The 25631-nt window shown below is 42.6% G+C and overlaps 1 protein-coding gene across 1 annotated transcript; it reads left to right on the top strand.

Moving 5' to 3' along the window:
* Positions 1 to 2190: 2190 nt before the first annotated feature.
* On the top strand, positions 2191 to 21332 carry vstm2b (V-set and transmembrane domain containing 2B). Its single transcript, XM_084159684.1, has 5 exons — positions 2191 to 2878; positions 3603 to 3790; positions 4617 to 4646; positions 5354 to 5753; positions 20318 to 21332. Exons 1-5 carry the CDS (start codon positions 2806 to 2808, stop codon positions 20404 to 20406), a joined length of 780 nt encoding a protein of 259 aa, XP_084015810.1. The 5' UTR covers positions 2191 to 2805; the 3' UTR covers positions 20407 to 21332.
* Positions 21333 to 25631: the final 4299 nt, after the last annotated feature.

The raw sequence follows: 25631 nt of genomic DNA on the forward strand, positions 1-25631 counted from the left end.
AAATTGAGTATTAATATAGAATTTATTGTTTTGTTTAATGTGTGAAAATTAACCAATTGCTGTTAGAGATTGGGATTTGGGAGCCCTTGCGAAAAAATCACTTGGGAAAATATAGAAAGGTCAATGCTCATAACATATGAGCAATGCATTCTGTCCTCCTCTGGCCCATGATGGGTGTCGATGAAACAATCAATAGGCCTTATTCGAGGTCAGCCCGACATAATGGCTGGTTTTGATGGTGTGGATCTCTAGCGACGCTGCTGGGGGCTCGGAATGCTGAAGATCATGATCCATCTTGTGGAATCAGTGGCTCGACTCAAGCTGCTCTTTGTTATTCAGCTCAGGCTGCTCTTCTATTGATATTTCTCTACTGTCAAATAAAACCAGGGACTTGCTGTTCCATGTAAAGACGTTTTACAATGAGGTAATCAATAGCACAGTTTGAAAATTCACCTTGATTGGATAAACATATTAGCATTCATGTGCTTTCAAATAGAGATATTTATCCTGATTCATCTAGTACATGTTTTTACTTTATAGTTTGCGCACGGGGCAGTTTACAGTTTGAGCACACTCACAAACTATAGTATGGCCTACAGCCTTCAAACTCAACTCTGGACCTCGAAGCCAGGTCCACTGCTTTTTATTTTTCTAATCAGGGACTGATTTAGACCTGGCACACCTGGTGGGTGCAATTCATTATCAGGTAGAACAGAAAACCAGCACGCTCCGGACCTCATAGTGTAAGAGTTGAATACCCCTGATCTACAGTATGTGTGTGCAAGTACAAGTGTGTGTGCGTGGCTTGCTGCAAATTATATTATTACAGTAGAGGGGTTCTGGTTAGGGAAAGAGAATGTCAGGCTCCTGACACTAACTCATTGTCAAGGGCCTGGAAACAATGAGGCCATCAGAACTGAAACGGACCTTCCAGCATAATCTTGGACTTTTGACTCTTTATTCAAAATTAATTGAGCGCTACTGTTAAAACTAGTGGAAACGTCGCTCACAGCCTGATAAAATAGAGTCATCACTTCCCACAGCCAACCCTTTCTCTAGCTCTCATGTCCTCTTCTCCCAATTCTCTCTGACTCTAGCACTCTATACTAGCTAATGGGGAAAATTCAGTGAACAAGCAATGCATTATTGGCAGCTTGGCAGCTGGGAGAGCCGTTTTAGGATTCAGCCAGGGGATCAGTCTGCAGCACCATCCAGGCATCTCAGAAAGACCCTAGATTAAAGCAATAGTGGTGGCAATCCACCATGGTCTATACTCGGTGGCACACATCCATATAGGTGTGTGTGTGTGTGTGTGTGTGTGTGTGTGTGTGTGTGTGTGTGTGTGTGAGTGAGTGAGTGAGTGAGTGAGTGAGTGAGTGAGTGAGTGAGTGAGTGAGTGAGTGAGTGAGTGAGTGAGTGAGTGAGTGAGTGAGTGAGTGAGTGAGTGAGTGAGTGAGTGAGTGAGTGAGTGAGTGAGTGAGTGAGTGAGTGAGTGAGTGAGTGAGTGAGTGAGTGAGTGAGTGAGTGAGTGAGTGAGTGAGTGAGTGAGTGAGTGAGTGAGTGTGTGTGTGTGTGTGTGTGTGTGTGTGTGTGTGTGTGTGTGTGTGTGTGTGTGTGTGTGTGTGTGTGTCACAGTAGGCTGGTCACACCAAACATCATAATCATCAAACCATAAACCGTTATGACATGTATTGGGTGACATTGACATAATTACCTATATATTTTCAAAGCAAATAGCACAAAATGATTAAATAGGAGCAAGACTGTGTTGAATGGTTCAATAGCCTGGTGAAATTGATTTTAATCCGAATTACCACATTGTCTGTTTGAGGGAATAAGGATTATCCCGGTGGTTTTAATACAGGAGGCTGTGCGACAGCTGACCAATACCGCAACAACAAAAAAGTCTAAAGCTCTGCTGTTTTTTCTGTAGGCCTATTTTTCACATTAAAGAAACAAAAAGCTCCAACCACAGCTCGGCTCCGGCTAATTTTAGAGTGGCTTGTTGATTTTGGAGAGAAAACAGCATGAATCATTTTGATTCTATATGTTTTAAGGGTTGGCATTTCGTTTGGACGTCAGGTTGTGAAAATTGTCCTCATAGGTTGAGCCGCGCGTTGATTTGAGGGAAGGGTTGATTAGGTTTCAACGCGCGTCAGGCTATCGGTGGCGTCGCGCGCATTCCACACTAAGCAAGTCGGTTTGGAAATGCTAAAGCGCCTCCTCACTAATATGCACTCGCACACAAAGCAGAGGGATCCGCTCGCGAAACTGGGAACTATCGACTGATCCTCCAGGTCTTAGTACAAAACACGGGAATCTAGTCATCGGCAGGTCCTCTTTATGGGAGCAGACACAAGGATGGTTATGTAATGGGTGTTGGAGAAGTGCCCGGGAAACCTTCCCTTCATGTGGAAAGCAGAATGAGCAGGTTTCTTTCAGCCGAGAAGAAGTTTGGTTTCGACCTGAAGCACATCGGGAAATAAGGAATCACAGTTATAAAGGGATAATAACAGAATATAGAGCAGCTGCAGAACATTCTCACTTACCAAGAGAGGGTATTCTGGTTCGCACCTTTGGATTGTACGTTTTTCGCCTGGCTGGCAGGAAAACATTTTGGAGTACGTTATTTGGATCTTGTGAAATATCCTAAATCTTTGGCAAAGCTAACGAATAACCCAACAGATCAGAGACCAACGCTTGCCCATCATGGAAATTGAAATGTTGATGTTATAAAGATTCATTTATGGTCAAATGACCGTCTTTACGCGATCTCTAATCTAACTACCCTAGCCTATATATGAGATGGAAAAACGGGGACTCAACGGCGTCCTTTATTATTTAATTCTTAATGCACCCTTGTTATTCTGTGTAAATGGTAAGTCAACTTTGTCTGTCGTGGCATGCCGTGCTTTTGATGGTCAACACAAATGCTGTCAATCGAACAGCCCTGTCGTTAGATTTTTTATTTCAAGCTGTTGCGATATGGACGGGACCGGGTCATTATTTGAAGTCAAGCTCATTATTCTGCTGCAGTGACTTGATCGTTAGAAGAAAAAACAAATGACGTTGTCGATTAAATTATACATGGGTGAGAGAATAGATTGATAAGATTAAAGTATTAGACGCACACATGTCAAGACTGCGCTTCAGCAGTTTTGGATAATGTCCACATTTCCTCAGTTATGCTAAGCCTAATGCTAGATGAACATAATCTCTCAAAACACGTAAAGTAACAATAATTAGTATTCTCATGGTGACCAAATACTTGTATTTATTGTGTTACAGGTTATATCAAACGCCATGGTCATTTCAATTCACAGTGCACGGGTCACATAAAACCAATACGCCTAGTTGTGTAGGCTACCTTTGCGTCATTGCTTCATTGTCTATTTTCTTTTAAGTCTTAAACTATTATAAACTGATATTTTAGATTAATGGCAACCTGAATATGATTGTATTGAGAAATAAAGACAATTTGGTTACGGATATCTCTAAAGTATTTTAGTTGTCTGTCATGAGGCTACGTAATCTCAGACCTTTGTTAATTTGTCATTCCACCATATTAATCTATTCTATATGTTGTCTTTTCCCAATGTTAGCTACATTTACTGAAGTGCCCAAAGATGTGAGTGTCGGTGAGGGAGAAGACGTTGAGATGCCGTGCGCCTTTCGGGCCATCGGATCATCGCCCTTCTCGCTTGAGATCCAGTGGTGGTACCTAAAGGAGACAACACCTAAAGAACTTGCACACGAACTGCAAATAAGCGCTCCGGCGAACAGAGCCAAGGTAATGCTGTCCCAATGACAGGGAGGGCAGGTTGGGCTGCTCCCGGGCAACTACTGAGAGGGGCTCTGTTTAAATGTTCGAAGTTGCACCAAAAGTGATTGACACTTACGGCTACGGCTGTGTGCAATCTGGCTTTTCATGATGGCATTGCCATATGTACGACATATGTCGCTATTTGTTTGATGGACTTCATTACAACATGTTGCGAAAAAAGGCATGTGAGTGGATGTATTGGAGATTATAAACACTGTGTGGCCATTTATATTAAAGAAGGGGATGTGTGTATTGGGGTGGGCCGGAGGGGGGACGTCACACCTAATGATACAAATGGCACTTAGGATTTTAAAATCAGTTCAGAGAGAGTTCTCATGCATGCAGCGGAAATGCCCACGTTGGAATATTCCATAATGCTGTTGGAGAACTGTGACATGATTACACCCTCTGTGCCTCTGTTTCGATCGACTCAGGGACACAGAACAACCCCATCTGTAGTTTCTGCTCTGTTATTTAACCACATTAAACATGCACTGAAAAACACAACCGATTATTTATGACAGCTCGAGAGCTAATGCAGATGTCGCTGTCCATGGTGCTGATGTCAATGCACGCTGTTTGGGAGCAACGCAACTGTTGCTGTCCATGGTGCTGATTCCAATGCACGCAGTTGTAAAAACAATTTTACAATGTCGAAAGCTTCTCAAAATTGCACATGGCATTCCAATGGTGGTGAAGCTCATATTGTAACGTGTAACTGCTATAAAAGAGAGTATTATGCAGTCTTGTGTCTCTGGCTGACCATAACACTTCGACAAATTTCTGGTTTCAGGTCACTCAAAAGGATGCCACAAAAATAAGCGTAAGTGCTTGTGTTTCTCTTGTCACTAACCATGTCCAGCTGAAGCATCTGATTTGTTAAAATGTTCGCTTTTTATTGTATTTGTATATGGCTGCACAGTTAAGTGCCATAATGCATCTGAGTAATAAAATGTTTATTTCGTTGTTCAAGATCATAGTGCTAGCCACATGATATGGCCAAGTGGCGCTATGAAGGCTGATTGCCAATATTTTAGCACAAGTTATGGTGGTAACTGTCCAGGCCTCTGGTGCAACTGGGCATTTTTCCAAGCATCTTTTTTTCTAGACTTACGACTCCATTTTGTACAGTTTGCTCCAACCTGGCTGGCTCACCACTATCACGCCTTTAGAATATAAATATAACCTAATCTTGTTTTGAAATGTATTCAGAGACTTGCCACACAAAAGGCAGCGTTAAATCTGCCATGTTTAGGCCCACCACTAAACTGCGATGTAATTGCATTTTCCTGCCAAGAGGCAAGTTTTTTCTCTATTGAGACTGCATCCACACGTTTTTGCATTTTTGGATTATAGGCCTTTAGGCTTTAGGCTATCAAACGCATAAGCCTTCATCACGAGCTGCATATGTGGCAGTAGTCTAACGAGTGGCCGGCCTAGTCTACTTTGATATAGACATATTTATTTTCGAAACCAACAGGTTATATTGTGCATGTAGCAATTTCTCCTTTTCTCTGTTTCTCTTTGTAGACTGTGAGGGTGCAGGGCAGCGCCATATCTCACAGGCTTAGTCTCTCCAAGGTGCGAAAGGAGGACGAGGGGGTGTACGAGTGCCGAGTTTCCGACTTGTACTCCGACGAGACTCAGGAATACAAGGTTCAAGCCACCCTCCGGGTGATTCCTCGTGATGGCATGGTGGCGGAGGAGGCCGTGTCCCACATCCAGAATAGATGGCCACTGAGGAACAGCAAGGACGCTGTGGCCGGGGGGCGAGCTACCTCTGAGCCGGGTCAGGGAAAGCCTCGTGTGCCTCCTCCGGCGGGACATGGCCCCCTCCCCGCCAGCACGACGACCACCGCCTCTGCAGTGAAGTCCTCAGCTTCGCCGAGGCCCGGCAATGCGGCCATCCTCCGACAACAGCACGGAGCTGGTAAGTTAAAGTGCAACAGTGACACCTAGTGATACAGGGTGAGAAGATGGGAGTTTATGTGTGTTTCTCCTCAATCTCCTGTCAGACCCTCAGGAGCATGTCATTCGGACCAGTGATTTTGCCCTTTTTTAGTGAATGATAAATTACACTGACATTTTTATTGTCATTAAATTATGTAATGTTATTTACAAATAATATATTGGATGACACTTGTAGAGTACAACACCTGTTACATGGAATTATATTGCTTGACAGGGCAATATTTCTTAAGGGGAGGTACTGTTTCTTTCATCATACCTTAATAATAAAAAAAAACATTTATCCATGGTGGGACATATCTGCCTATCTTGCCACCAGTTGAGACGTTTGATTTTTCCCGAGGTTATAGTCAGACTATGGAGAGTGAGGGAAGGTGTGTATATACAGTGGGTATCATAAATATTCACCCCCTTGGATTTTTTCCACATTTTGTTGTGGGTGACATAGTGGGATTGAAATGTCATTGTCATTGATCTACACAAAATACTCCATAATGTCAAAGTGAAAAAAACATTCTACAAATGTTAACAAATTAATAGGCCTACAAATTAAATAACTAAAATATAGTTGTTGCAAAAGTATTCACCCCTTTTCTTTAGGCAAGCCTAAATTAGTTCAGGAGTAAAATGTAGCTTAGAAAATCACATAATAAATTACATGGACTCACTCTGTGTGAAATAATAGGGTTGATATCATTTTTGAATGACTATCCCTTCCTCTGTCCCCCATATATACGCTCAAAAGTTTGGGGTCACTTAGAAATGTCTTTGTTTTTTCGAAAGAAAAGCAATTTTTTTGTCCATGAAAATAACATCAAATTGATCAGAAATACAGTGTAGACATTGTTAATGTTGTAAATGGCTATTGTAGCTGGAAACTGCTGATTTTTAATGGAATATCTACATAGGCGTACAGAGGCCCATTATCAGCAACCATCTGTCCTGTGTTCCAATGGCAAGTTGTGTTTGCTAATCTAAGTTGATCATTTTAAAAGGATAATTGATCATTAGAAAAACCTTTTTCAATTATGTTAGCATAGCTGAAAACTGTTGTGCTGAATAAAGAAGCAATAAAACTGGCCTTCTTGAGACTAGTTGAGTATCTGGAGCATCAGCAATTGTGGGTTCGATTCCAGGCTCAAAATGGCCAGAAACAAATAACTTTCTTCTGAAACTCGTCAGTCTATTCTTGTTCTGAGAAATGAAGGCTATTCCATGTGAGAAATTGCCAAGAAACTGAAGATCTTGTACAATGCTGTGTACTACTCCCTTCACAGAACAGCGCAAACTGGCTCTAACCAGAATAGAAAGAGGAGTGGGAGGTCCCGGTGCACAACTGAGCAAGAGGACAAATACATTAGAGTGTCTAGTTTGAGAAACAAACGCCTCACAAGTTCTCAACTGGCAGCTTCATTAAATAGTACCTGCAAAACACCAGTCTCAACGTCAACAGTGAAGAGGCGACTCCGGGATGCTGACCTTCTAGGCAGAGTTGTAAAGAAAAAGCCATATCTCAGACTGGCCAATAAAAATAAAATATTAAGATGGGCAAAAGAACAAAGACACTGGACAGAGGAAGATTGGAAAAAAGTGTTATGGACAGACCAATCGAAGTTTGAGGTGTTCAGATCACAAAGAAGAACATTTGTGAGACGCAGGCCAAATGAAAAGATGCTGGAGGAGTGCTTGATGCCATCTGTCAAGCATGATGGAGGCAATGTGACAGCCATGTAAATAGTCCGGATGGCCATTTGATTAATTGTTCAGCAGTCTTATAGCTTGGAGGTATAAGCTGTTAAGGAGCGTTTTGGACCAAGACTTGGCGCTTGCCATGCGGTACCAGAGAGAACAGTCAATGACTTGGGTGACTGGAGTCTCTGACAATTTTTTGGGCCTTCCTCTGACACCGCCTAGTATATAGGTCCTGGATGGCAGGAAGCTTGGCCCCTGTGATGTATTGGGCCGTACGGAATACCCTCTGTAGCGCCTTACGGTCGTATGCCAAGCACTTGTCATACCAGGCGGTGATGCAACCGGTCAGGATGCTCTCGGTGGTGTAGCTGTAGTACTTTTTGAGGATCTGGGGACCCATGCCAAATCTTTCAGTCTCCTGAGGGGGAAAAGGTGTTGTTGTGCCCTCTTCACGACTGTCTTGGTGTTTTTGGACCATGATAGTTTGTTGGTGATGTGGACACCAAGGAACTTGAAACTCTCAACCCGCTCCACTACAGCCCTGTCAATGTTAATGGGGTTCTGTTCGGCCCTCCTTTTCCTGTAGTCCACGATCTGCTCCTTTGTCTTTCTCACATTGAGGGAGAGGATGTTGTCCTTGCAACACACTGCCAGGTCTCTGACCTCCTCCCTATAGGCTGTCTCATCGTTGTCGGTGATCAGGCCTACCACTGTTGTGTCGTCAGCAAACTTAATGTTGGTGTTGGAGTTGTGCTTGGCCACACAGTCGTGGGTGAACAGGGAGTACAGGAGCGGACTAAGCACGCACCCCTGAGGGTCCCCGGTGTTGAGAATCAGCGTGGCAGATGTGTTGCTGCCTACCCTTACCACCTGGGGGCGGCCCATCAGGAAGTCCAGGATCCAGTTGCAGAGGGAGGTGTTTAGTCCCAGGGTCATTAGCTTAGTGATGAGTTTTGTGGGCACTATGGTGTTGAACGCTGACCTGTAGTCAATGAACAGCATGCTCACATAGGTGTTCCTTTTGTCCAGGTGGGAAAGGGCAGTGTGGAGTGTGATTGAGATTGTGTCATCTATGGATCTGTTGGGGCGGTATGCGAATTGGAGTGGGTCTGGTGTTTCCGGGATGATGGCATTGATATGAGCCATGACCAGCCTTTCAAAGGACTTCATGGCTACCGAAATGAGTTACTCCACAATAATTACCTAAATGACAGAGTGAATAGAGTAATATATATGTATTCGGAAAGTATTCAGACCCCTTGACTTTTTCCACATTTTGTTATATTACAGCCTTTTTCTAAAATTGATTTTTTTTAAAGAAAATCCTCAGCAATCTACACACGATATCCCATAAAAACCGGTTTTTAGAAATGTTTGCAAATGTATTAACAATTAAAAACAAAAATACGTTATTTACATAAGTATTCAGACACTTTGCTATGAGACTCTAAATTTGAGCTCAGGTCATCCTGTTTCCATTGATCATCCTTGAGATGTTTCTACAACTTGATTGGAGTCCACCTGTGGTAAATTCACCTAAAAACTCTCAGACCATGAGAAACAACATTCTCTGGTCTGATGAAACCAAGACTGAACTTTTTGGCCTGAATGCCAAGCGTCACGTCTGGAGGAAACCTGGCACCATCCCTACGGTGAAGCATGGTGGTGGCAACATCATGCTGTGGGGATATTTTTCAGCGGCAGGGACTGGGAGACTAGGCAGGCTCGAGGCAAAGATGAACAGAGCAAAGTACGGAGAGATCCTTGATGAAAACCTGCTCCAGAGCGCCCAGGTCCTCAGACCGGGGCGAAGGTTCACCTTCCAACAGGACATCGACCCTAAGCACACAGCCAAGACAATGTAGGAGTGGCTTTGGGACAAGTGTCTGAATGTCCTTGAGTGGCCCAGTCAGAGCCCGGACTTGAACCCGATCAAATATCTCTGGAGAGACCTGAAAATAGCTGTGCAGCGACGCTCCCCATCCAACTTGACAGAGCTTGAGAGGATCTGCAGAGAAGAATGGGAGAAACCCCCCAAATACAGGTGTGCCAAGACTTGAGGCAGTAATTGCTACCAAAGGTTCTTCAACAAAGTACTGAGTGAAGGGTCTGAATACTTGTGATATTTCCGTTTTTTGTTTTGTATAAATGTGAATTTTTTTTCTCTCAAATAAACTATTTTTGCTTTGTCATTATGGGGCATTTTGTATAGATTGATGAGTGGAAAAACCAATTTGATCCATTTTAGAACAAGGCTGTAACATAACAAAATGTGGAAAAAGTCAAGGGGTCTGAATACTTTCCGAATGCACTGTATATAATAAACATATTCCAAAACTTGCATCCTGTATGCAACAAGGCACTAAAGTAAGGCTGCAATAAAAACACGGCAAAGGAATAACTTTTTGGAATAAATGCAAAGCCTTATGTTTGGGGCAAATCCATCACAATCCATCCCTGAGTAACTGCCTCCTTATTTTCAAGCATTGTGGTGGCTGCATCATGGTATGGGTATGCTTGACATCGGCAAAACTGGGGAGTTTTTCAGGATAAAAAGAAACAGGATGGAGCTTAGCACAGGCACAATCCTAGAGGAAAACCTGCTTCAGTCTGCTTTACACCATACGCTGGGAGAAATATTCACGTTTTAGCAGGACAATAACCTACAACACAAGGCCAAATCTATACTGGAGTTGCTCACCAAGAAGACAGTGAATGTTCCTGAGTGGCCAAGTTACAGTTTTGACTTAAATCTGCTCGAAATCTATGGCAAGACTTGAAAATGACTGTCTAGCCATGACCCCTAACACCTTGACAGAGCTTGAAGAATTTTGAAAAGAATAATGGGAAAATATCGCACAATCCAGGTGTGAAAAGTAGGGAATTTTTCTTTCACTTTGACATTAAAGTATTTTGTGTAGCTCAATGACACACTTTGTGTACGCAACAAAATCTGAAAAATCCAAGGGGGGTGAATACTTATGATTCCCCACTGAGGAGAGTGACAGGTTCTTGCCTTTATAGTGTCCACCATACAGAGAAATAAATGATAAAGATATGATTCACAATGGCCATGGATACGATGTCTCCTCATGATCTCCGCACTATAACGTGAGAGTGCCTTAAAGCAGACCTTGGAGAGAGCGAGCAGGGGGCTAGCTCACATGTCAGACTCGCTACTGATCGATGAAGCATACTCCTGAATAATTAAATTTCACAGACTCCGCAGGAGGGTTTAATTCGCCGTTCTGCCATATCAGACGTACAGCTGCTGACGCAGTGGTGGTGCAGCATGGGAGACATGTCTGGCTGGGGGTAGGGATGGTGGAGACATACTTATCAGTATGTGGGATCACACTTGTCTGTTTATATGCATTAGCATGTAACTGTTTGCTGATGTATGTTTTGATTGTGTCTGCGTGTGTGTACAGACATTATGTGAATGCAGCCAGGGAGACCATGTTCATTTCTCTGGCTGGAAGCATGTGTGCAGACTTCTCCTCTCTCCTGGCTATTGCTGTCAGTGCGTTGGTGATTTGCAGGGTGGCTAAGGGGGTAATGTAGAGCAGGGCCCTCGTCTAATGATAGGGCTATTGCCAGGGTTCTGGCCTCTTTACATGGGGTTGTGTCTCTCCTCAAGGGTTCTATACTTCCGTGTGGTGATAAGAGTGAAAGGAACTCCTGAAGGGAAGTTTTAGAAATATTCTAGAGGCCCTTGGAGGAGACATGGTGGGGAGTTACATTCTCTGTTCCTTCCCTATTGTGTCTATCGTACTCAGTGTTGTGTCTGCTCGACGTGTGTTGTGGCTTGTCGGGATGGCTGTTCTCCCCTTGCTGTGGCTTTGTCCTCAGGGCAGTGGAGGACAGCTGGTGGTCGATGACTGGAGGAGAGGACTACAGAGGAAACAGTTATACAACTCTACCTGTGTCTTTGAGCACAGTGCTTCACCTCTGATTCAGTAATATCATCCAACAACATGTATATATCAATGTATGCTTGAAGCCAATGTCATCAACAGAACCTTGAGTTCCATTGAAAATGTAATCAACAGAGCTGTGCAAATTGGTTATTGGAATTCTACATTTACTTATACTTGTTAGTCATTTAGCAGACTCTCTTATCCAGAGGCCAGTGATCCATTTGGTATTTTCTGTGTGAGTCGAATCCCTTACTTTCTGAATGAAGCTAACTGCCAACCAAGGGGTAATCATGCAAACAACACCAAGCTAATAGAATGGCACCATGCTGTTCGGCCTCCTCGTGTTGGACTGTTTAGAACACTGATGCTGCCATCCTGGACATGTGCTGTGGACGTGAGAATAGCCTAGTGCACGTTAAATGCCCTGGGACTGGCACTGTGGATCAGCATGCTCGGCCAGCCATGTCCTTAGCGAAGCGAGTTGGAGGCGGCCATTTGGCGAGAAAATCTAACAATACCACTGCCAGTTCACTGACTCTCTCTCTCTCTCTCTCTCTCTCTCTCTCTCTCTCTCTCTCTCTCTCTCTCTCTCTCTCTCTCTCTCTCTCTCTCTCTCTCTCTCTCTCTCTCTCTCTCTCTCTCTCTCTCTCTCTCTCTCTCTCTCTCTCTCTCTCTCTCTCTCTCTCTCTCTCTCTCTCTCTCTCTCTCGCTCTCTCATTACTGTTTATTTTTGTTGTTGCTTTTTTGAGACTTTTCAATCACCTAAATGTCAAATTAGCCTGCTGTTGTTCCAAAAGAAATGTCATTGACGTTCAATATTACCGTTAAGCTCTAATTCTAAATTCAAAAATCAGAATCCTATTCACTGTTTGATTAGTAGACTTGAATACAATAGTGCTCTGTTTTGATTACACAACAAGCTAAGGTCAGGCAGCCATTGTTAGGGCAATTGGATTGACTGACAAACATTCGTATATGCCTCATACTGAGCAGTAATACTCTAAATACTGATTTTGTATCGAAAAACAACATCATCTGAGGATCAGAGGTATTAGACTGAGCTCTGGGCTAGTTGTCTAAACATGATTGTCCAGGACAGAGCAAGGCAAGCTCACCTGTTGATTTAGGAAAATCTGATGCATATTATTTTTCATATTTTACTGTTTGCTCAAGGCTGCTATATTCCTTTAAATTGGCTGGCCAGTATTTTCTTCTCTGTCTCTCGTCATGTATCTCTGCCAGACTAAATCAAATACAGTAAGTCAATCAATGTAAAAGTGCCTCCCTGACACTTTTACATTGACGGAGGGATACAGAATTTGTCTTGGCTTTTTTCTTTAAGTGAACCCCTCAACATATTTGTCAACAGCTTGTGAAGGTTAAAAAGCACCCTGGCATATTTGAAAGATTGGCCTTCTCCTGTCTTACCACAATAATGACAGCTGAGGGGAAAAAATGCGATCTGCCCGCCTCTCGGAAATGCGTGCATCTGTCACTTTTCTGCAATGTCATCTGGCTGAGTGGCAGAAACAATTAATATTAAAGGGGAAATGCCACGGGCAGGTGGCAGATAGGCCGGGTCCTCACCACACTGTCAGGTGTCTCAAATTGCCTCTCACATTTTCATTTTTTCATCTGGGGGTTTGGTGGCCTTGCTGGGATAACAGATAAACGTGCAGTGCACCATTCTCCAGAGGTTCACAGGGAACCAGATAGACAGTCCCATGGAGGATCAGTGGCTAACACTTTGGAGGTGGAGGTTGTCTTACATGAATTCACAGTGGAATGTGTGGAGACTTCACAGTTGTGAATGTTCCTCCTAGTTCTTAATTCACTAACAGAAAAACTACGAAATGCTACTACACAACAGTGAAATGGAACCATGTTGAAACTTTCAACTGTGAATACAACCATCCATGTAATCACAACCACTAATCCTAGCATTTTTCAACATTACAAACAGAATATTATTGTAAAGATTTTCATCTCATCACATTTCTTTGTTTGTGGCACCTCCCAAGCATTTATACAATATTGTTTTCCCTTACTTTACATTCATCTGAAATATTGTTTTACGTATCTCAGTAATTTGGCTCACTTGTTTCACAAAATCAACCTGTATGTAGGCCAATCTGAAAGCCAATTACAATGTGAACCGCTATTACTTAGATAATTAATTGATTAATCATCAAACTAATTTACTGGAATATTCAAAATTAGAATTTTATTGACTATCTATTTTGATTACGGACTGCGTGATTAATAGGAACATTTGGTTAGTGGAAATATTCCACATTGCGGATGTGGGAGTTAGTTAGATAATGTTGCTGTTTGTATTATTCACAGTGAAAGTGAGGTGAGAGACAGAGAGAGAGAGCAATAGGAGCAGTTGACAATGCAATAGGATATGCAATAATATTAAGCATTGTGACTGTGTGCACTCAGCAGTTCGGGAGTAATGACTTGGCAGGTGAGCTTGTTTGGTAGGGGGTGAGGAGGATGGCATAGAGCAAGAGGACAGCCAGACAGTGGTGATGCAAGAGCTCACTCAAATACACCTACCTAAAATGCAATGGTCTGCTTGCCACCCTAGATGACCTTGATATCCCTTGCCAAGAGTATTTGTCTCTGGCTGGACAGCTGTCTCAATCCATCATTAAACACTCAGTCTATCTCATCCTGTGTGTGTGTGTGTGTGTGTGTGTGTGTGTGTGTGTGTGTGTGTGTGTGTGTGTGTGTGTGTGTGTGTGCGTGTGTGTGTGTGTGTTTATGCCATGCATGCCTGTTAGTTGCATTACTATCAAATGTGGTTAAAATACATTTAAATATTATAAACTGTATATTGGACATGGCTGATTTTCCTGTCCATTTGTGATGGCGAGGGTGTACCTGTGGAGGTAACAAGGTGTGAGAGTACATTAGTCTGAGGTAATGGACACTGTGTGTGTCTGCATGTTAACAGGCTGATGTGGCTTTTCAGTTGTCAGTCTCCGCTCCGAGGACAATTATGACAAGTGTTAGATAACTGTCAGTACTTACAGTGTGTGGAAAGCACTTTACTTCTCCCAATGTGGTGTTGATTGACTTTCGTTCCTTGCTTGCCTGGCAAAAGGCACTGTGCTGGTTTTGTAATCTCTGTGACAGATGATGGCTGGACGGTTATGGGGACTTCACAGCACTCTATTATTATCGGGCCTTTGTGTTGCTGCCTATAGCTCATCCAAGACCATGAGACAGTGGGAAAAGTGGTAGAGAGGTGGAGAGTTCTCACTTAAATGAGTGGTCACTTTCACCTATAAGGAAAGACACTACATGACCTATAGGGAACAATGGTAGCTGGCAATCCATAATGGTAGATCTCTGTAGCGGTTCTCTTTATTTTAGCTACCGCAAGCAGTCAGAGTTACAAACCTATGGCGCACTGCAAGCTGAGGGTGAAGTGGTGGAGGAGGCCTTGTTTGCCTCACCCTCAGCTTGAATTATTGAACTTCCAAGGCTTTTTGTTTCCTTTGGGTGAAGCCTGTGGGTGTTCAACCTCCCCCTAACAAAAGAGAACATTGACTTTTGACCCGTATGTATCCATGAGGAACAAATTAGGGCCCAACCAGAGAATTATCATACAAAATCCTTATTTTTATGTTCAGTCCAATTAAACGAATAGAACAAAGTCAACCACCTTTGTTTTTTCTCTCTCTATTTGCAACATAGTCTTTTGCCTTTCTTTTTACTGTATCTATCTACAGTACTTTGTATTACACTCCCCATTGCACACTCCATGCTCTGAAAATGTTTTTTTCTTTATCCGCGTTTGTGTTTTTAGTCGTTCTGTTTGTCCTCCCCCATATGCGATTCCTAATCATTCCCCTATTCAGCCATCTAGCAGATGCCAACCGTTACCTTCGAGAATAGTGATGTCATCCTAATGGCCATTAGTTACAGGTATACACAGTGCATAGCTGTTACTCTACAGAAACACTCATATCTAACAGAATGATGAGATTGTACCTCTCATATCCAAGAGGTTCTACTTTAGGTAGATTGTTAATGTCTGCTAATGTGTGAGAGAGAAAGAGAGAGAGAGAGGTAGAGGGAGACAGGGCGAGAGAGGGAGACAGACAGAGAGAGGGAGACAGCGAGAGGGGGAGGAAGAGAGAGAGAGAGAGAGAGAGAGAGAGAGAGAGAGAGAGAGAGAGAGAGAGAGCGAGAGCGAGAGAGGGTGAGAAATAAAGAGAGCGAAATCAAGTGTTGAACCTTCCAACCTCACAGCGCTGGTGTACTAATGACAGTAATTATTCTGCAAACAGGGCATGTAGCTGAGTCATATCTAGTGTTGTACACTGTATGAGGGTGTATTGTTTCTGCTTCTCTTTGCCCTCATTGAGCTGGCATGTGATCTCCAAATAATATGTTGGGCCTATTAATTAGCGAAATTTCAACACCCCCACTTCGTACACCACAGATGGCTTTTTAACCCAATGTCCAGGTTTTAGTTTCTGAATATTTGAATGTGGTGGGTTATATAAAGTACAGCAGATTGTCTGCCATTTGAATTGTCTTTTTAAAGGTCGAGATTACTCTCACAAACCTACATTTCCATTGGATGTAAAATATTGGCTAACTGATTTAGCTACAGTAGACAGATGATCTTACAGACACTGTGATCTGAGGGTAAGTGCTTTGATTGATTCAAAACTCAGGGGAGAATCATCTGAACTTCAAGGCAAAGCAATGCTATTTCTACAGAGAGATATCCACTGATACCTAAACATAGTTTGAAGATAAACACAACCGATCCCAACAGTGTTGTGTGCATTTGGAGTTGGAGCAGTGTTTGCTCTTATGAGAGTAAACTAATATCCTCTCATGTAGTGCTTACAGTAGGGGGATTAGTGTGGCTTGAGTAATGCCTTGGTGTTACAACTTTGGTGACTGCTGTGTGGAATGATTATGCCAACAATCGTCCTGGGAGAAGCTTTCAAGTTTTAGCCGACTTGTGTGGGTTTATTCATTTAGTTATTTTCATGGCTTTTGTTTGACCTTTGTATTTAACAGAGCTTTACCTGCATTCCTTCTTCAATGAACATATATTTTAATTGTCAGAGCAGGAGAGGGTCAGACAAAGATCACCATAGAGGACACAGGGTGAAACCATTGTTTAATGTGTGTATGGGTCCCCTGTAGCTCAGTTGGTAGAGCATGGCGCTTGCAACGCCAGGGTTGTGGGTTTGTTTCCCACGGGGGCCAGTTTGAAAAAATGTATGCACTCACTAACTGTAAGTCGCTCTGGATAAGAGCATCTGCTAAATGACATAAATGTAGTTGTGGATAGAAAATAATGAGTTTTCCTTGAGTCTGTTGAAGTTTTAGAATATTCTAGACTAGAGTAGAATAGAACATAGAATAGAGGGTTTTGTGCCAAATATGTTTTATACATGTTATAGGCATCAGTGCATGAGAAGAAGTTCTGGTTTCTCAAGCAGTGTACCTGAAAGGTGTGGGTTTTCGCAGCGCTAAATTATTATCTATTAACACCAGATATGAACTTTTAGCAGATGTTTTTTTTTTGGGAGGTAGATCAGCTTTAATATTGCAGATAGATTGTAACTTCCATCAATGTAATTGTCTGCATCACTTCCAATCCACCATATATATATACAGTATATATATATATACATATACATACACATACAGTGGCTTGCGAAAGTATTCACCCACCTTGGCATTTTTCCTATTTTGTTGCCTTACAACCTGGAATTGAAATGGATTTTTGGGGGGTTTGTATAATTTGGTTTACACAACATGCCTACCACTTTGAAGATGCAAAATATTTTTTCTTGTGAAACAAACAAGAAATGAGACAAAAAAACAAAAAACTTGAGCGTGCATAACTATTCACCCCCCCCCCCCCCACCCCCCAAAGTTAATACTTTGTAGAGCCACCTTTTGCAGCAATTACAGCTGCAAGTCCCTTGGGGTATGCCTATAAGCTTGGCACATCTAGCCACTTGGATTTTTGCCCATTCTTCAAGGCAAAACTGCTCCAGCTCCTTCAAGATGGATGGGTTCAGCTGGTGTACAGCAATCTTCAAGTCATACCACAGATTCTCAATTGGATTGAGGTCTGGGCTTTGACTAGGCCATTCCAAGACATTTAAATGTTTCCCCTTAAACCACTCGAGTGTTGCTTTAGCAGTATGCTTAGGGTCATTGTCCTGCAGGAAGGTGAACCTCCGTCCCAGGCTCAAATCTCTGGAAGACTGAAACAGGTTTCCCTCAATAATCTCCCTGTATTTAGCGCCATCCATCATTCCTTCAATTCTGACCAGTTTCCCAGTCCCTGCCGATGAAAAACATCCCCACAGCATGATGCTGCCACCACCATGCTTCACTGTGGGGATGGTGAGAGGTGTTGGGTTTGCGCCAGACATAGCGTTTTCCTTGATCTGACCAGAGTACCTTCTTCCATATGTTTGGGGAGTCTCCCACATGCCTTTTGGCGAACACCAAACGTGTTTGCTTATTTCTTTATTTAAGCAATGGCTTTTTTCTGGCCACTCTTCCGTAAAGCCCAGCTCTGTGGAGTGTACGGCTTAAAGTGGTCTTATGGACAGATACTCCAATCTCCGCTGTGGAACTCCTTACATTTTAGTCATTTAGCAGACGCTCCAGAGCGACTTACAGTTAGTGAGTGCATACATTTACTTACTGGCCCCCCGTGGGAATCGAACCCACAACCCTGGCATTGCAAACGCCATGCTCTACCAACTGAGCTACACGGGACCCTTCAGGGTTAGTCCCGTGTAGCTCATATATAACCTATATATAACCTATATACCGAATTCATATTCATTATATAAATAGGCCCATTTAATTTTGTCTGGCTTGCCGTTCCAAATAAAATGGAATCTTTTTTTCTCATATAATTTTAAAAACTGTTCGCTAGGCGTAGGCAAGACCATAAGCAAATACGTAAACTGGGATAATACTAAAGAGTTAATCAGGGTGATTTTTCCACAAATAGACTGGTATTTACCTTTCCATGGTAGCAAGATCTTATCTATTTTTACAACTTTCTATTAAAATGTATTGGAGTGAGATCATTTATTTCATTTGGGATATGTATTCCGAGTATATCCACATCACCATCAGACCATTTTATTGGTAAACTACATGGTCATGTAAAATTTTTATTTTTTTGTGATCCAATATGTAATATAGTACATTTATCATAATTTGGTTGTACTCCAGAGAGGTTAGAAAATGTATCTATATCCTCTATGAGGCTATGGAGGGATTCAAGTTGTGGATATAAAAGAAGCATACAATGACACCTTTGTTTTTAAGATGTGGATCATTCACACATTGCGTGACTAAAACATTTCAAAAGGGGATCTGAGGCCATTTTAAAGATTTCTGTGACAGTACCTGCCAGAAGGGGTGATTGTAAGGGTCTGATTGGGGCTGAAGTGGGGTGCGTCACAAGGGGCAGGGTGACAGACAGCGGCCGTCAGAGGCGGCTGTCTCCAGGTAGCCTCAAATAAACACTTTTTCAGCTCATTTGTGTCCTTGGTGAGGAGGGTCAGATAAGCTGCCCTGTCCAGATGCTGTCCATCACTCTACAGCCCATCTACTCAATGACTATGGAAGACAGAGAGAGTGCAGAGCAAAGAAAGAGAAATGTGGCAAGAATAAAATGGGGGTAGGACACAAAAGAACAGTTTACAAAGAGGTACAGTGCCAGAGACATAAACAGAGAGCGGGTGGAAGGAAATTAGAGATTGAAACAATAGAAGTGGAATGAGGGAGAAACAAGGGGAATTGATGCGAAGATTAGAGCCAATCAGCGAATCAACGTTCAGCGAAGTATAGAGAAAGACATTTGGTCTAATGCTTCCTCACTCACTCCATTTTGTCCTGAATTCACTGCGGCTCTGTTTGTGATTAAGACAGCTGGCCTGGCTCTGGGTGAGTCTTGTAAGGCACTGTTAAGCACGTGTATTGCCCTGTTTGCGTGTAGTAGAGTTCATGTCTTTGAGTTGATGTTCGTGTGGTCTTTATACCATGTCTTTGGGCTGGGGGATGATGGAAATGTTGGTGTGTGGATGTGTAGCGGGCGTGGCCTGGGGAAAACATGAGTATGGAAAAACAGACGGCTGTTTCACACTGGAGATGTCACAGGAACTCCAGCCTCGTTAAACATTGACTCATTACGCTTGTTTCTGTGTGTGTGTGATCTGTAAAATCCATCTGGCCCTGCTTTTTGCTTGTTGGGGTCTGTTTTTCGGAGACCGTGTGTGTCCGTTTATGCATGTGCATGTGCGTAAACGAACATTTGTGCTCGTGAGCAAGTGTGCGTGCGTCATAATGAAACAGCTTTTAGCCCGCAATTGCTCTACTGCTCAAACAGGAAATGAAATGTGTCAGATAGGGACTAGGAGCTGTATCCAAGGTCCACTCATCCTCATAGCCAAGTTCTCCCCGGGATGTCTCCCACCTTTCCTGTACAAAACCATCACCATAAGTAGATGCCGCCATTTCAAGGTAGCCAGGCAATGTGGATGAAACTCTCACCTCTATCTCATCATTATCTGCAACATGGCAGCAGAAGTGTGAACGAAAGTAGATTTGAGATTTTCCACGACTGCCATTTTGTCAGCCATAATTGTGTGAAATATGGCCCAGGTAATACAGAATTCTACTCCTGGCAGGGAGTTAACAGATATCATGAGCTACTGTGAGCTTAGTTTATTCTGGAGGATCCCCCAATGTTTCCCATTCACCACAGCCAGGTATCCATGGTTATGTGTCTTAACACTATATCTCTCCTCAGTTTCTGTGTGTGCAGGTGTGATTTGTAGCACAGAGACATTTCCACTGACCTTTCCACCCCCTCTGGTTGTCTTTGTCTGGCCAGGTTCTGGAGCCATTACCACCACTGACCCGTTCCTCTTCATCACTCTCCTGATCCTGCATAAGCTCCTCCCCTTCCTGTTTGCCCAATAAGAGACTTCAACCAAACGACGACCCGAAGGTTTTCACTTTATGTACCAAACAACGAAAGGGAAATATATATAGATGTATACCGTTATGGCACATCACTGAGGATGAGGAAACGAATGGCAAAGAGAGGAGAAGAAAGGACTGAATGAAAGAGAAGGAGCCAGAGGAGGAGACGGTCGTCTTCTGACTGGGACTAATGGAAGACATGTCTAAGAACTGGATGTATATGGATTGTATGAGAAGCATGAAACAAGGAATCTATGTGAATAAGAACTTCTCAGCTGTGTCATACACACAACCAACATCCACTAAACGCTGCATCCAGTTTCCAAATAGTATCTGCCGTGCTTCATGCATGGCCGTTCTTATTTATTTTCTGGTGGATATCTTTTTATGTTTTATTTTCCATGCATTATCTATTTGTATTATATTTTCAGTTCTATGGATTTTATTTGAATTCATTTTTCAGGATTTTGAATTTATTTTGATATTAACTGCTTTTGGTTGATTTTTTTCTTTCTAAAGGATATCCACTGCTCATGTTTGTTTAGGTTGATTTGCATGAGCTGTTGAACAGAAACCCATCATTTTTTTCACAAACATCAAAGATGGGGCTTTTTTATGTTTGATCCATTCATGGACACTGTGAGTCTATGTAGTTCTGTTGCCCCACTCTCTCGCTTTTATGATTTCTTAAGCGTTGTTTCATGATGTATACAAATATGACCTTATATATTTTGATTAAATAAGGCACACATTACCATAGTTGTTGTTAGTCACCTTCAATAATGTTTATTTTTATTAAAGATATGGTGGTCAAAGTTAAGACATTCATTTATAACAATTTTAAAAAAACGTATTGGTATGTTGCCAACACCAGTTGAAATAAAAGTTGTTGTTTTTTTAAATAAAAATGGACATCAAAGGCGTTATATGTGAACATTACATCTATTAAGCTTTCTTTGACCATACATGAAACCATGTCTTAGTGCTGTCTAAAGTATATGGTTGACCCGTATCATGAGATAAATCTTTCCATGAACTAGAAGTGAATTAGGTATGTAGGTCACTGTCCAGACTCATCTTTCTTGTCAGTGTGTGCTCCACAAGCACTAATGTCTCATGAAGCGCCTGTGTGCCTCACAGACCAAGATTATCTCCAAAGTCAGTTGCAGAACCAGTGTCTGAGCTCTATTGAATCCATGGCAGATACTTGACAGCTGAGCAGCTGTGGATACTGGCAAAGCAGACGCAAGGTACCACTTGAGTGCCCATGTTGTCGACTGAGGGTCGCAACGCAGTCCCCTGGGAGTAGTGAGCTGTGATGTAGTCTTTCCGGCAGGATAGGCACACATTCAGCGGAAGAACGCTCGCTCATGTAAGCGTGTCTAACTAACAAACCAAAAAAAGGAGCACGATACGCCAATACAGTTCATTTCATTAGTCAAATGTGCATCCCAGGGAAGAGCGACGGCAACTCCCTACCTAGTCTCATCTTATTGTCTTTTTCAAGATCTTTCATCGTTTATCAGTTTATCACATGAATATTGGTGGAGAATGGGAAGACTGGTTTCACTTTGAACTGTAGTTTGGCTCCAGACAGTCCTTTGTTCTCAATAGATGCCTAGCAGACATGATATAAACACAAACAGAGCTCTCATTGCGAGTGTTGAATGCCAACGTCTTTGGACATTTGTTAGTTTATTATCTTTCCCTAAAACTATTGTTTTGATTCACTCGTGTATGGACTGCATTTGTTCGAAAACTAATATCACCACAAAATAATAAACAGGTCAGATAGCTAAAAGCTAACAGCAGCAAAGCGGCAGCAACATTAAAACATTTTCGGTTATGAGCGGAGGACTTTCAGTGCCTTTTGAGCGGCTGTTTGCCCATCAAATTAGTTTGACAAGGGCATTTAAATGTGTTACACAACATCTGACAAGGCCCTGAGGGCTCTCTATTCCCCGGAAATCATTTCCTGTCAAATTTGCAGCCGCGTTCACTCTTTTTGTCTCCCTCTCGCCCGCTAAAACCATTCCTCTAACCATTGACCGAGGTGGACAATGACATCCAGGGTATTGGATGCGTATTAGGAAGCTTCGCCACATCTCGTTTGCATAATACATTACCGTGTTCTGTATGGCGAGGGAGGGAGTCAACAAAGAGCCCAACCATTATTCCTCGTCAGTGTCTGATTAATTCTGGCGCACACCCCTCCTCCGCCATTATAGATGGGCTGCATTAAAGTGACAAAGCTAAGTGAGAGTAAGGCAGACACTGTCCTGCTCTGTGGACTGTGCATATGGAAATATAACTGCTGCTTAGTGCTGCATAGAGAAAAGCACATGACAAATACGGATGAGTAGCCTATACACAATACATCCTAATGGTATGAGAGAATATTCTTAAATAAAGACTAGTTAACCTCTTTTTTCTCTGAAGATACTTATTGAGGAACCTTATGTGCCTACTAACAAGATGTTTCTGCCTTAGTTAGGCCGGCCTAAGAATGCACATTAATCAGTAACGGTGTCTTTAGATCTTCTCTCCTTTGTTCTATTGGAGCACAACATCAGTTTGGTTTATAATTTATAAGACCTAGAAATATATAATTTGCTGGGTTTACTGGGTCACTGAGAGGTAGAAGTATTACATTCACCATAATCCAGATTTTATGACAAAAACAGATCAGCAACATTTTTTACATGAAATGTAGTACAAACATTTCTTTCCATTTACAGTATTGGGGCATGACATAACATTTAAGGTCAGGCAGAGAACACATACAGTGCATTCGGAAGGTATTCAAACCCCTTCACGTTTTCCACATTTTGTTACGTTATAGCCTTATTCTAAAATGGATTAAATACAACAATTTCCTCATCAATCTACACACAATACCCCATAAGGACAAAGTGAAAACAGGTTTCTAGACATTTTTGCAAATGTATTACAAATAAAAAACAGAAATACCTTCTTTACGTAGGTATTCAGACCCTTTGCTATGAGACTCTAAATTGAACTCAGGTGCATCCTGTTTCCATTTATCATCCTTGAGATGTTTCTACATCTTGATTGGAGTCCAACTGTGGTAATTTCAATTGATTGGACATGATTTGGAAAGGCACACACCTGTCTATACAAGGTCCCACAGTTGACAGTGCATGTCAGACCAAAAAACAAGCCACGAGGTCGAAGAAATTGTCCGTAGAGCTCCGAGACAGGATTGTGCCGAGGCACAGATCTGGGGAAGGGTACCAAAACTTTCTGCAGCACTGAAGGTCCCCAAGAACACAGTGGCCTCCATCATTCTTAAATGGAAGAAGTTTGGAACCATCAAGACTCTTCCTAGAGCTGGCTGCCCGGCCAAACTGACCAATCGGGGAAGAAGGGCCTTGGTCAGGGAGGTGACAAGAACCCGATGGTCACTCTAACAGAGCTCCAGAGTTCCTCTGTGGAGATGGGAGAACCTTCCAGAAGGACAACCATCCCTGCAGCACTCCACCAATCAGGCCTTTATGGTAGAGTGGCCAGACAGAAGCTACTCCTTAGTAAAACGCACATGACAGCCCGCTTGGAGTTTGCCTAAAGGCACATAAAGGACTCTCAGACCATAAGATACACGATTCTCTGGTCTGATGAAACCAAGATTGAACTCTTTGGCCTGAATGCCAATTGTCACGTCTGGAGGAAACCTGGCACCATCCCTATGATGAAGCATTGTGGTGGCAGCATCATGCTGTGGGGTTGTTTTTCAGCAGCTGGGACTGGGAGACTAGTCAGGATCGAGGGAAAGATGAACGGAGCAAAGTACAGAGAGATCCTTGATGAAAACCTGCTCCAGAGCACTCAGGACCTCAGACTGGGGCGAAGGTTCACCTTCCAACAGGACAGCGACCCTAAGTACACAATCAAGACAACACAGGAGTGGCTTGGGGACAAGTCTCTAAATGTCCTTGAGTGGCCCAGCCAGAGCCTGGACTTGAACCATATCGAACATTTCTGGAGAGACCTGAAAATAGCTGTGCAGCGACGCTCTCCATCCAACCTAACAGAGCTTGAGAGGATCTGCAGAGAAGAATTGGAGAAACTCCCCATAAGGTATGCCAGGCTTGTAAGCGTCATACCCAAGAAGACTCAAGGCTGTAATCGCTGCCGAAGGTGCTTCAACAAAGTACTGAGTAAACGGTCTGAATACTTATGTAAATATGATATTTAAGTTTTCAAAAATGTATACAAACCTGTTTTTGCTTTGTCATTATGGGATATTGTGTGTAGCTTGATGAGGAAAGAAAACAATTTAATCACTTTTAGAATAAGGCTGTAACGTAACAAAATGTGGAAAAAGTGAAGGGGTCTGAATACTTTCCGAATGCACTGTAACTAATATCCTGTGGTGTGAAAGTAAGGTTAAATTCATATCTATCCTGCTATGTTCCATTGTTAAAAGAGGACTATAGAACTGCTAAACAGCTGCTCAACAATGGGATTAAAGTGGCCAAAAGTCAATACAAAGAGTGTCTGGAACAACAATTTGCCACCAGTGACTGTTCGTCTCTCTGGAAAGGTCTCCAGCAAATTACAAACTACAAACAAAAGACCCCCCAGGCACCAGACGACCCCCTACTACCAAACCAGCTGAACTAGTTCTACTGTCGTTTTGAAACAGGGCCCTCAGCCATCAGGACTCTACCTCCCACACCCTGCCCCCATCCCATCTTGTATTATCCTAATGCTAATGCAGTATGAAAAATGTATGCACTCACTAACTGTAAGTCGCTCTGGATAAGAGCGTCTGCTAAAATGACTAAAATGTAAAATGTAATGCTAAAATGTATTATTCTATTCTGCTGAGCCATTCACTTTATGTTCCTTTTCTTATCTTCTATTATTTCTTATTGTTGTTGCATTGTCGAGAAGGAACTTGCAAGTAAGCATTTCGTTGGACGGTGTATACCATGTGTATCCCATACAGACGATTAATAAAACTTGAAACTTAAAACCATATACTTCCTATCCCCACCCCCCTCCTGACTACTTTCTCCCCTGCCACCCCCCAACCCCCCAACCCCCCCCCCCCCCACCTCGGCCTTTAACACAATCATTCAGGACCTGCTACAGCACAAACGCACCCAGCTGAACGTATCTGACTACCTGCAGGTGGATCATCGACTTCCTGACCAACAGGACACAGCACATTAAGCTGGGAAAACATCTTTCAGACT

The sequence above is a fragment of the Coregonus lavaretus genome (genome assembly GCF_964263955.1).
Source record: "Coregonus lavaretus genome assembly, chromosome: 4".
Lineage (NCBI taxonomy): Eukaryota > Metazoa > Chordata > Actinopteri > Salmoniformes > Salmonidae > Coregonus > Coregonus lavaretus.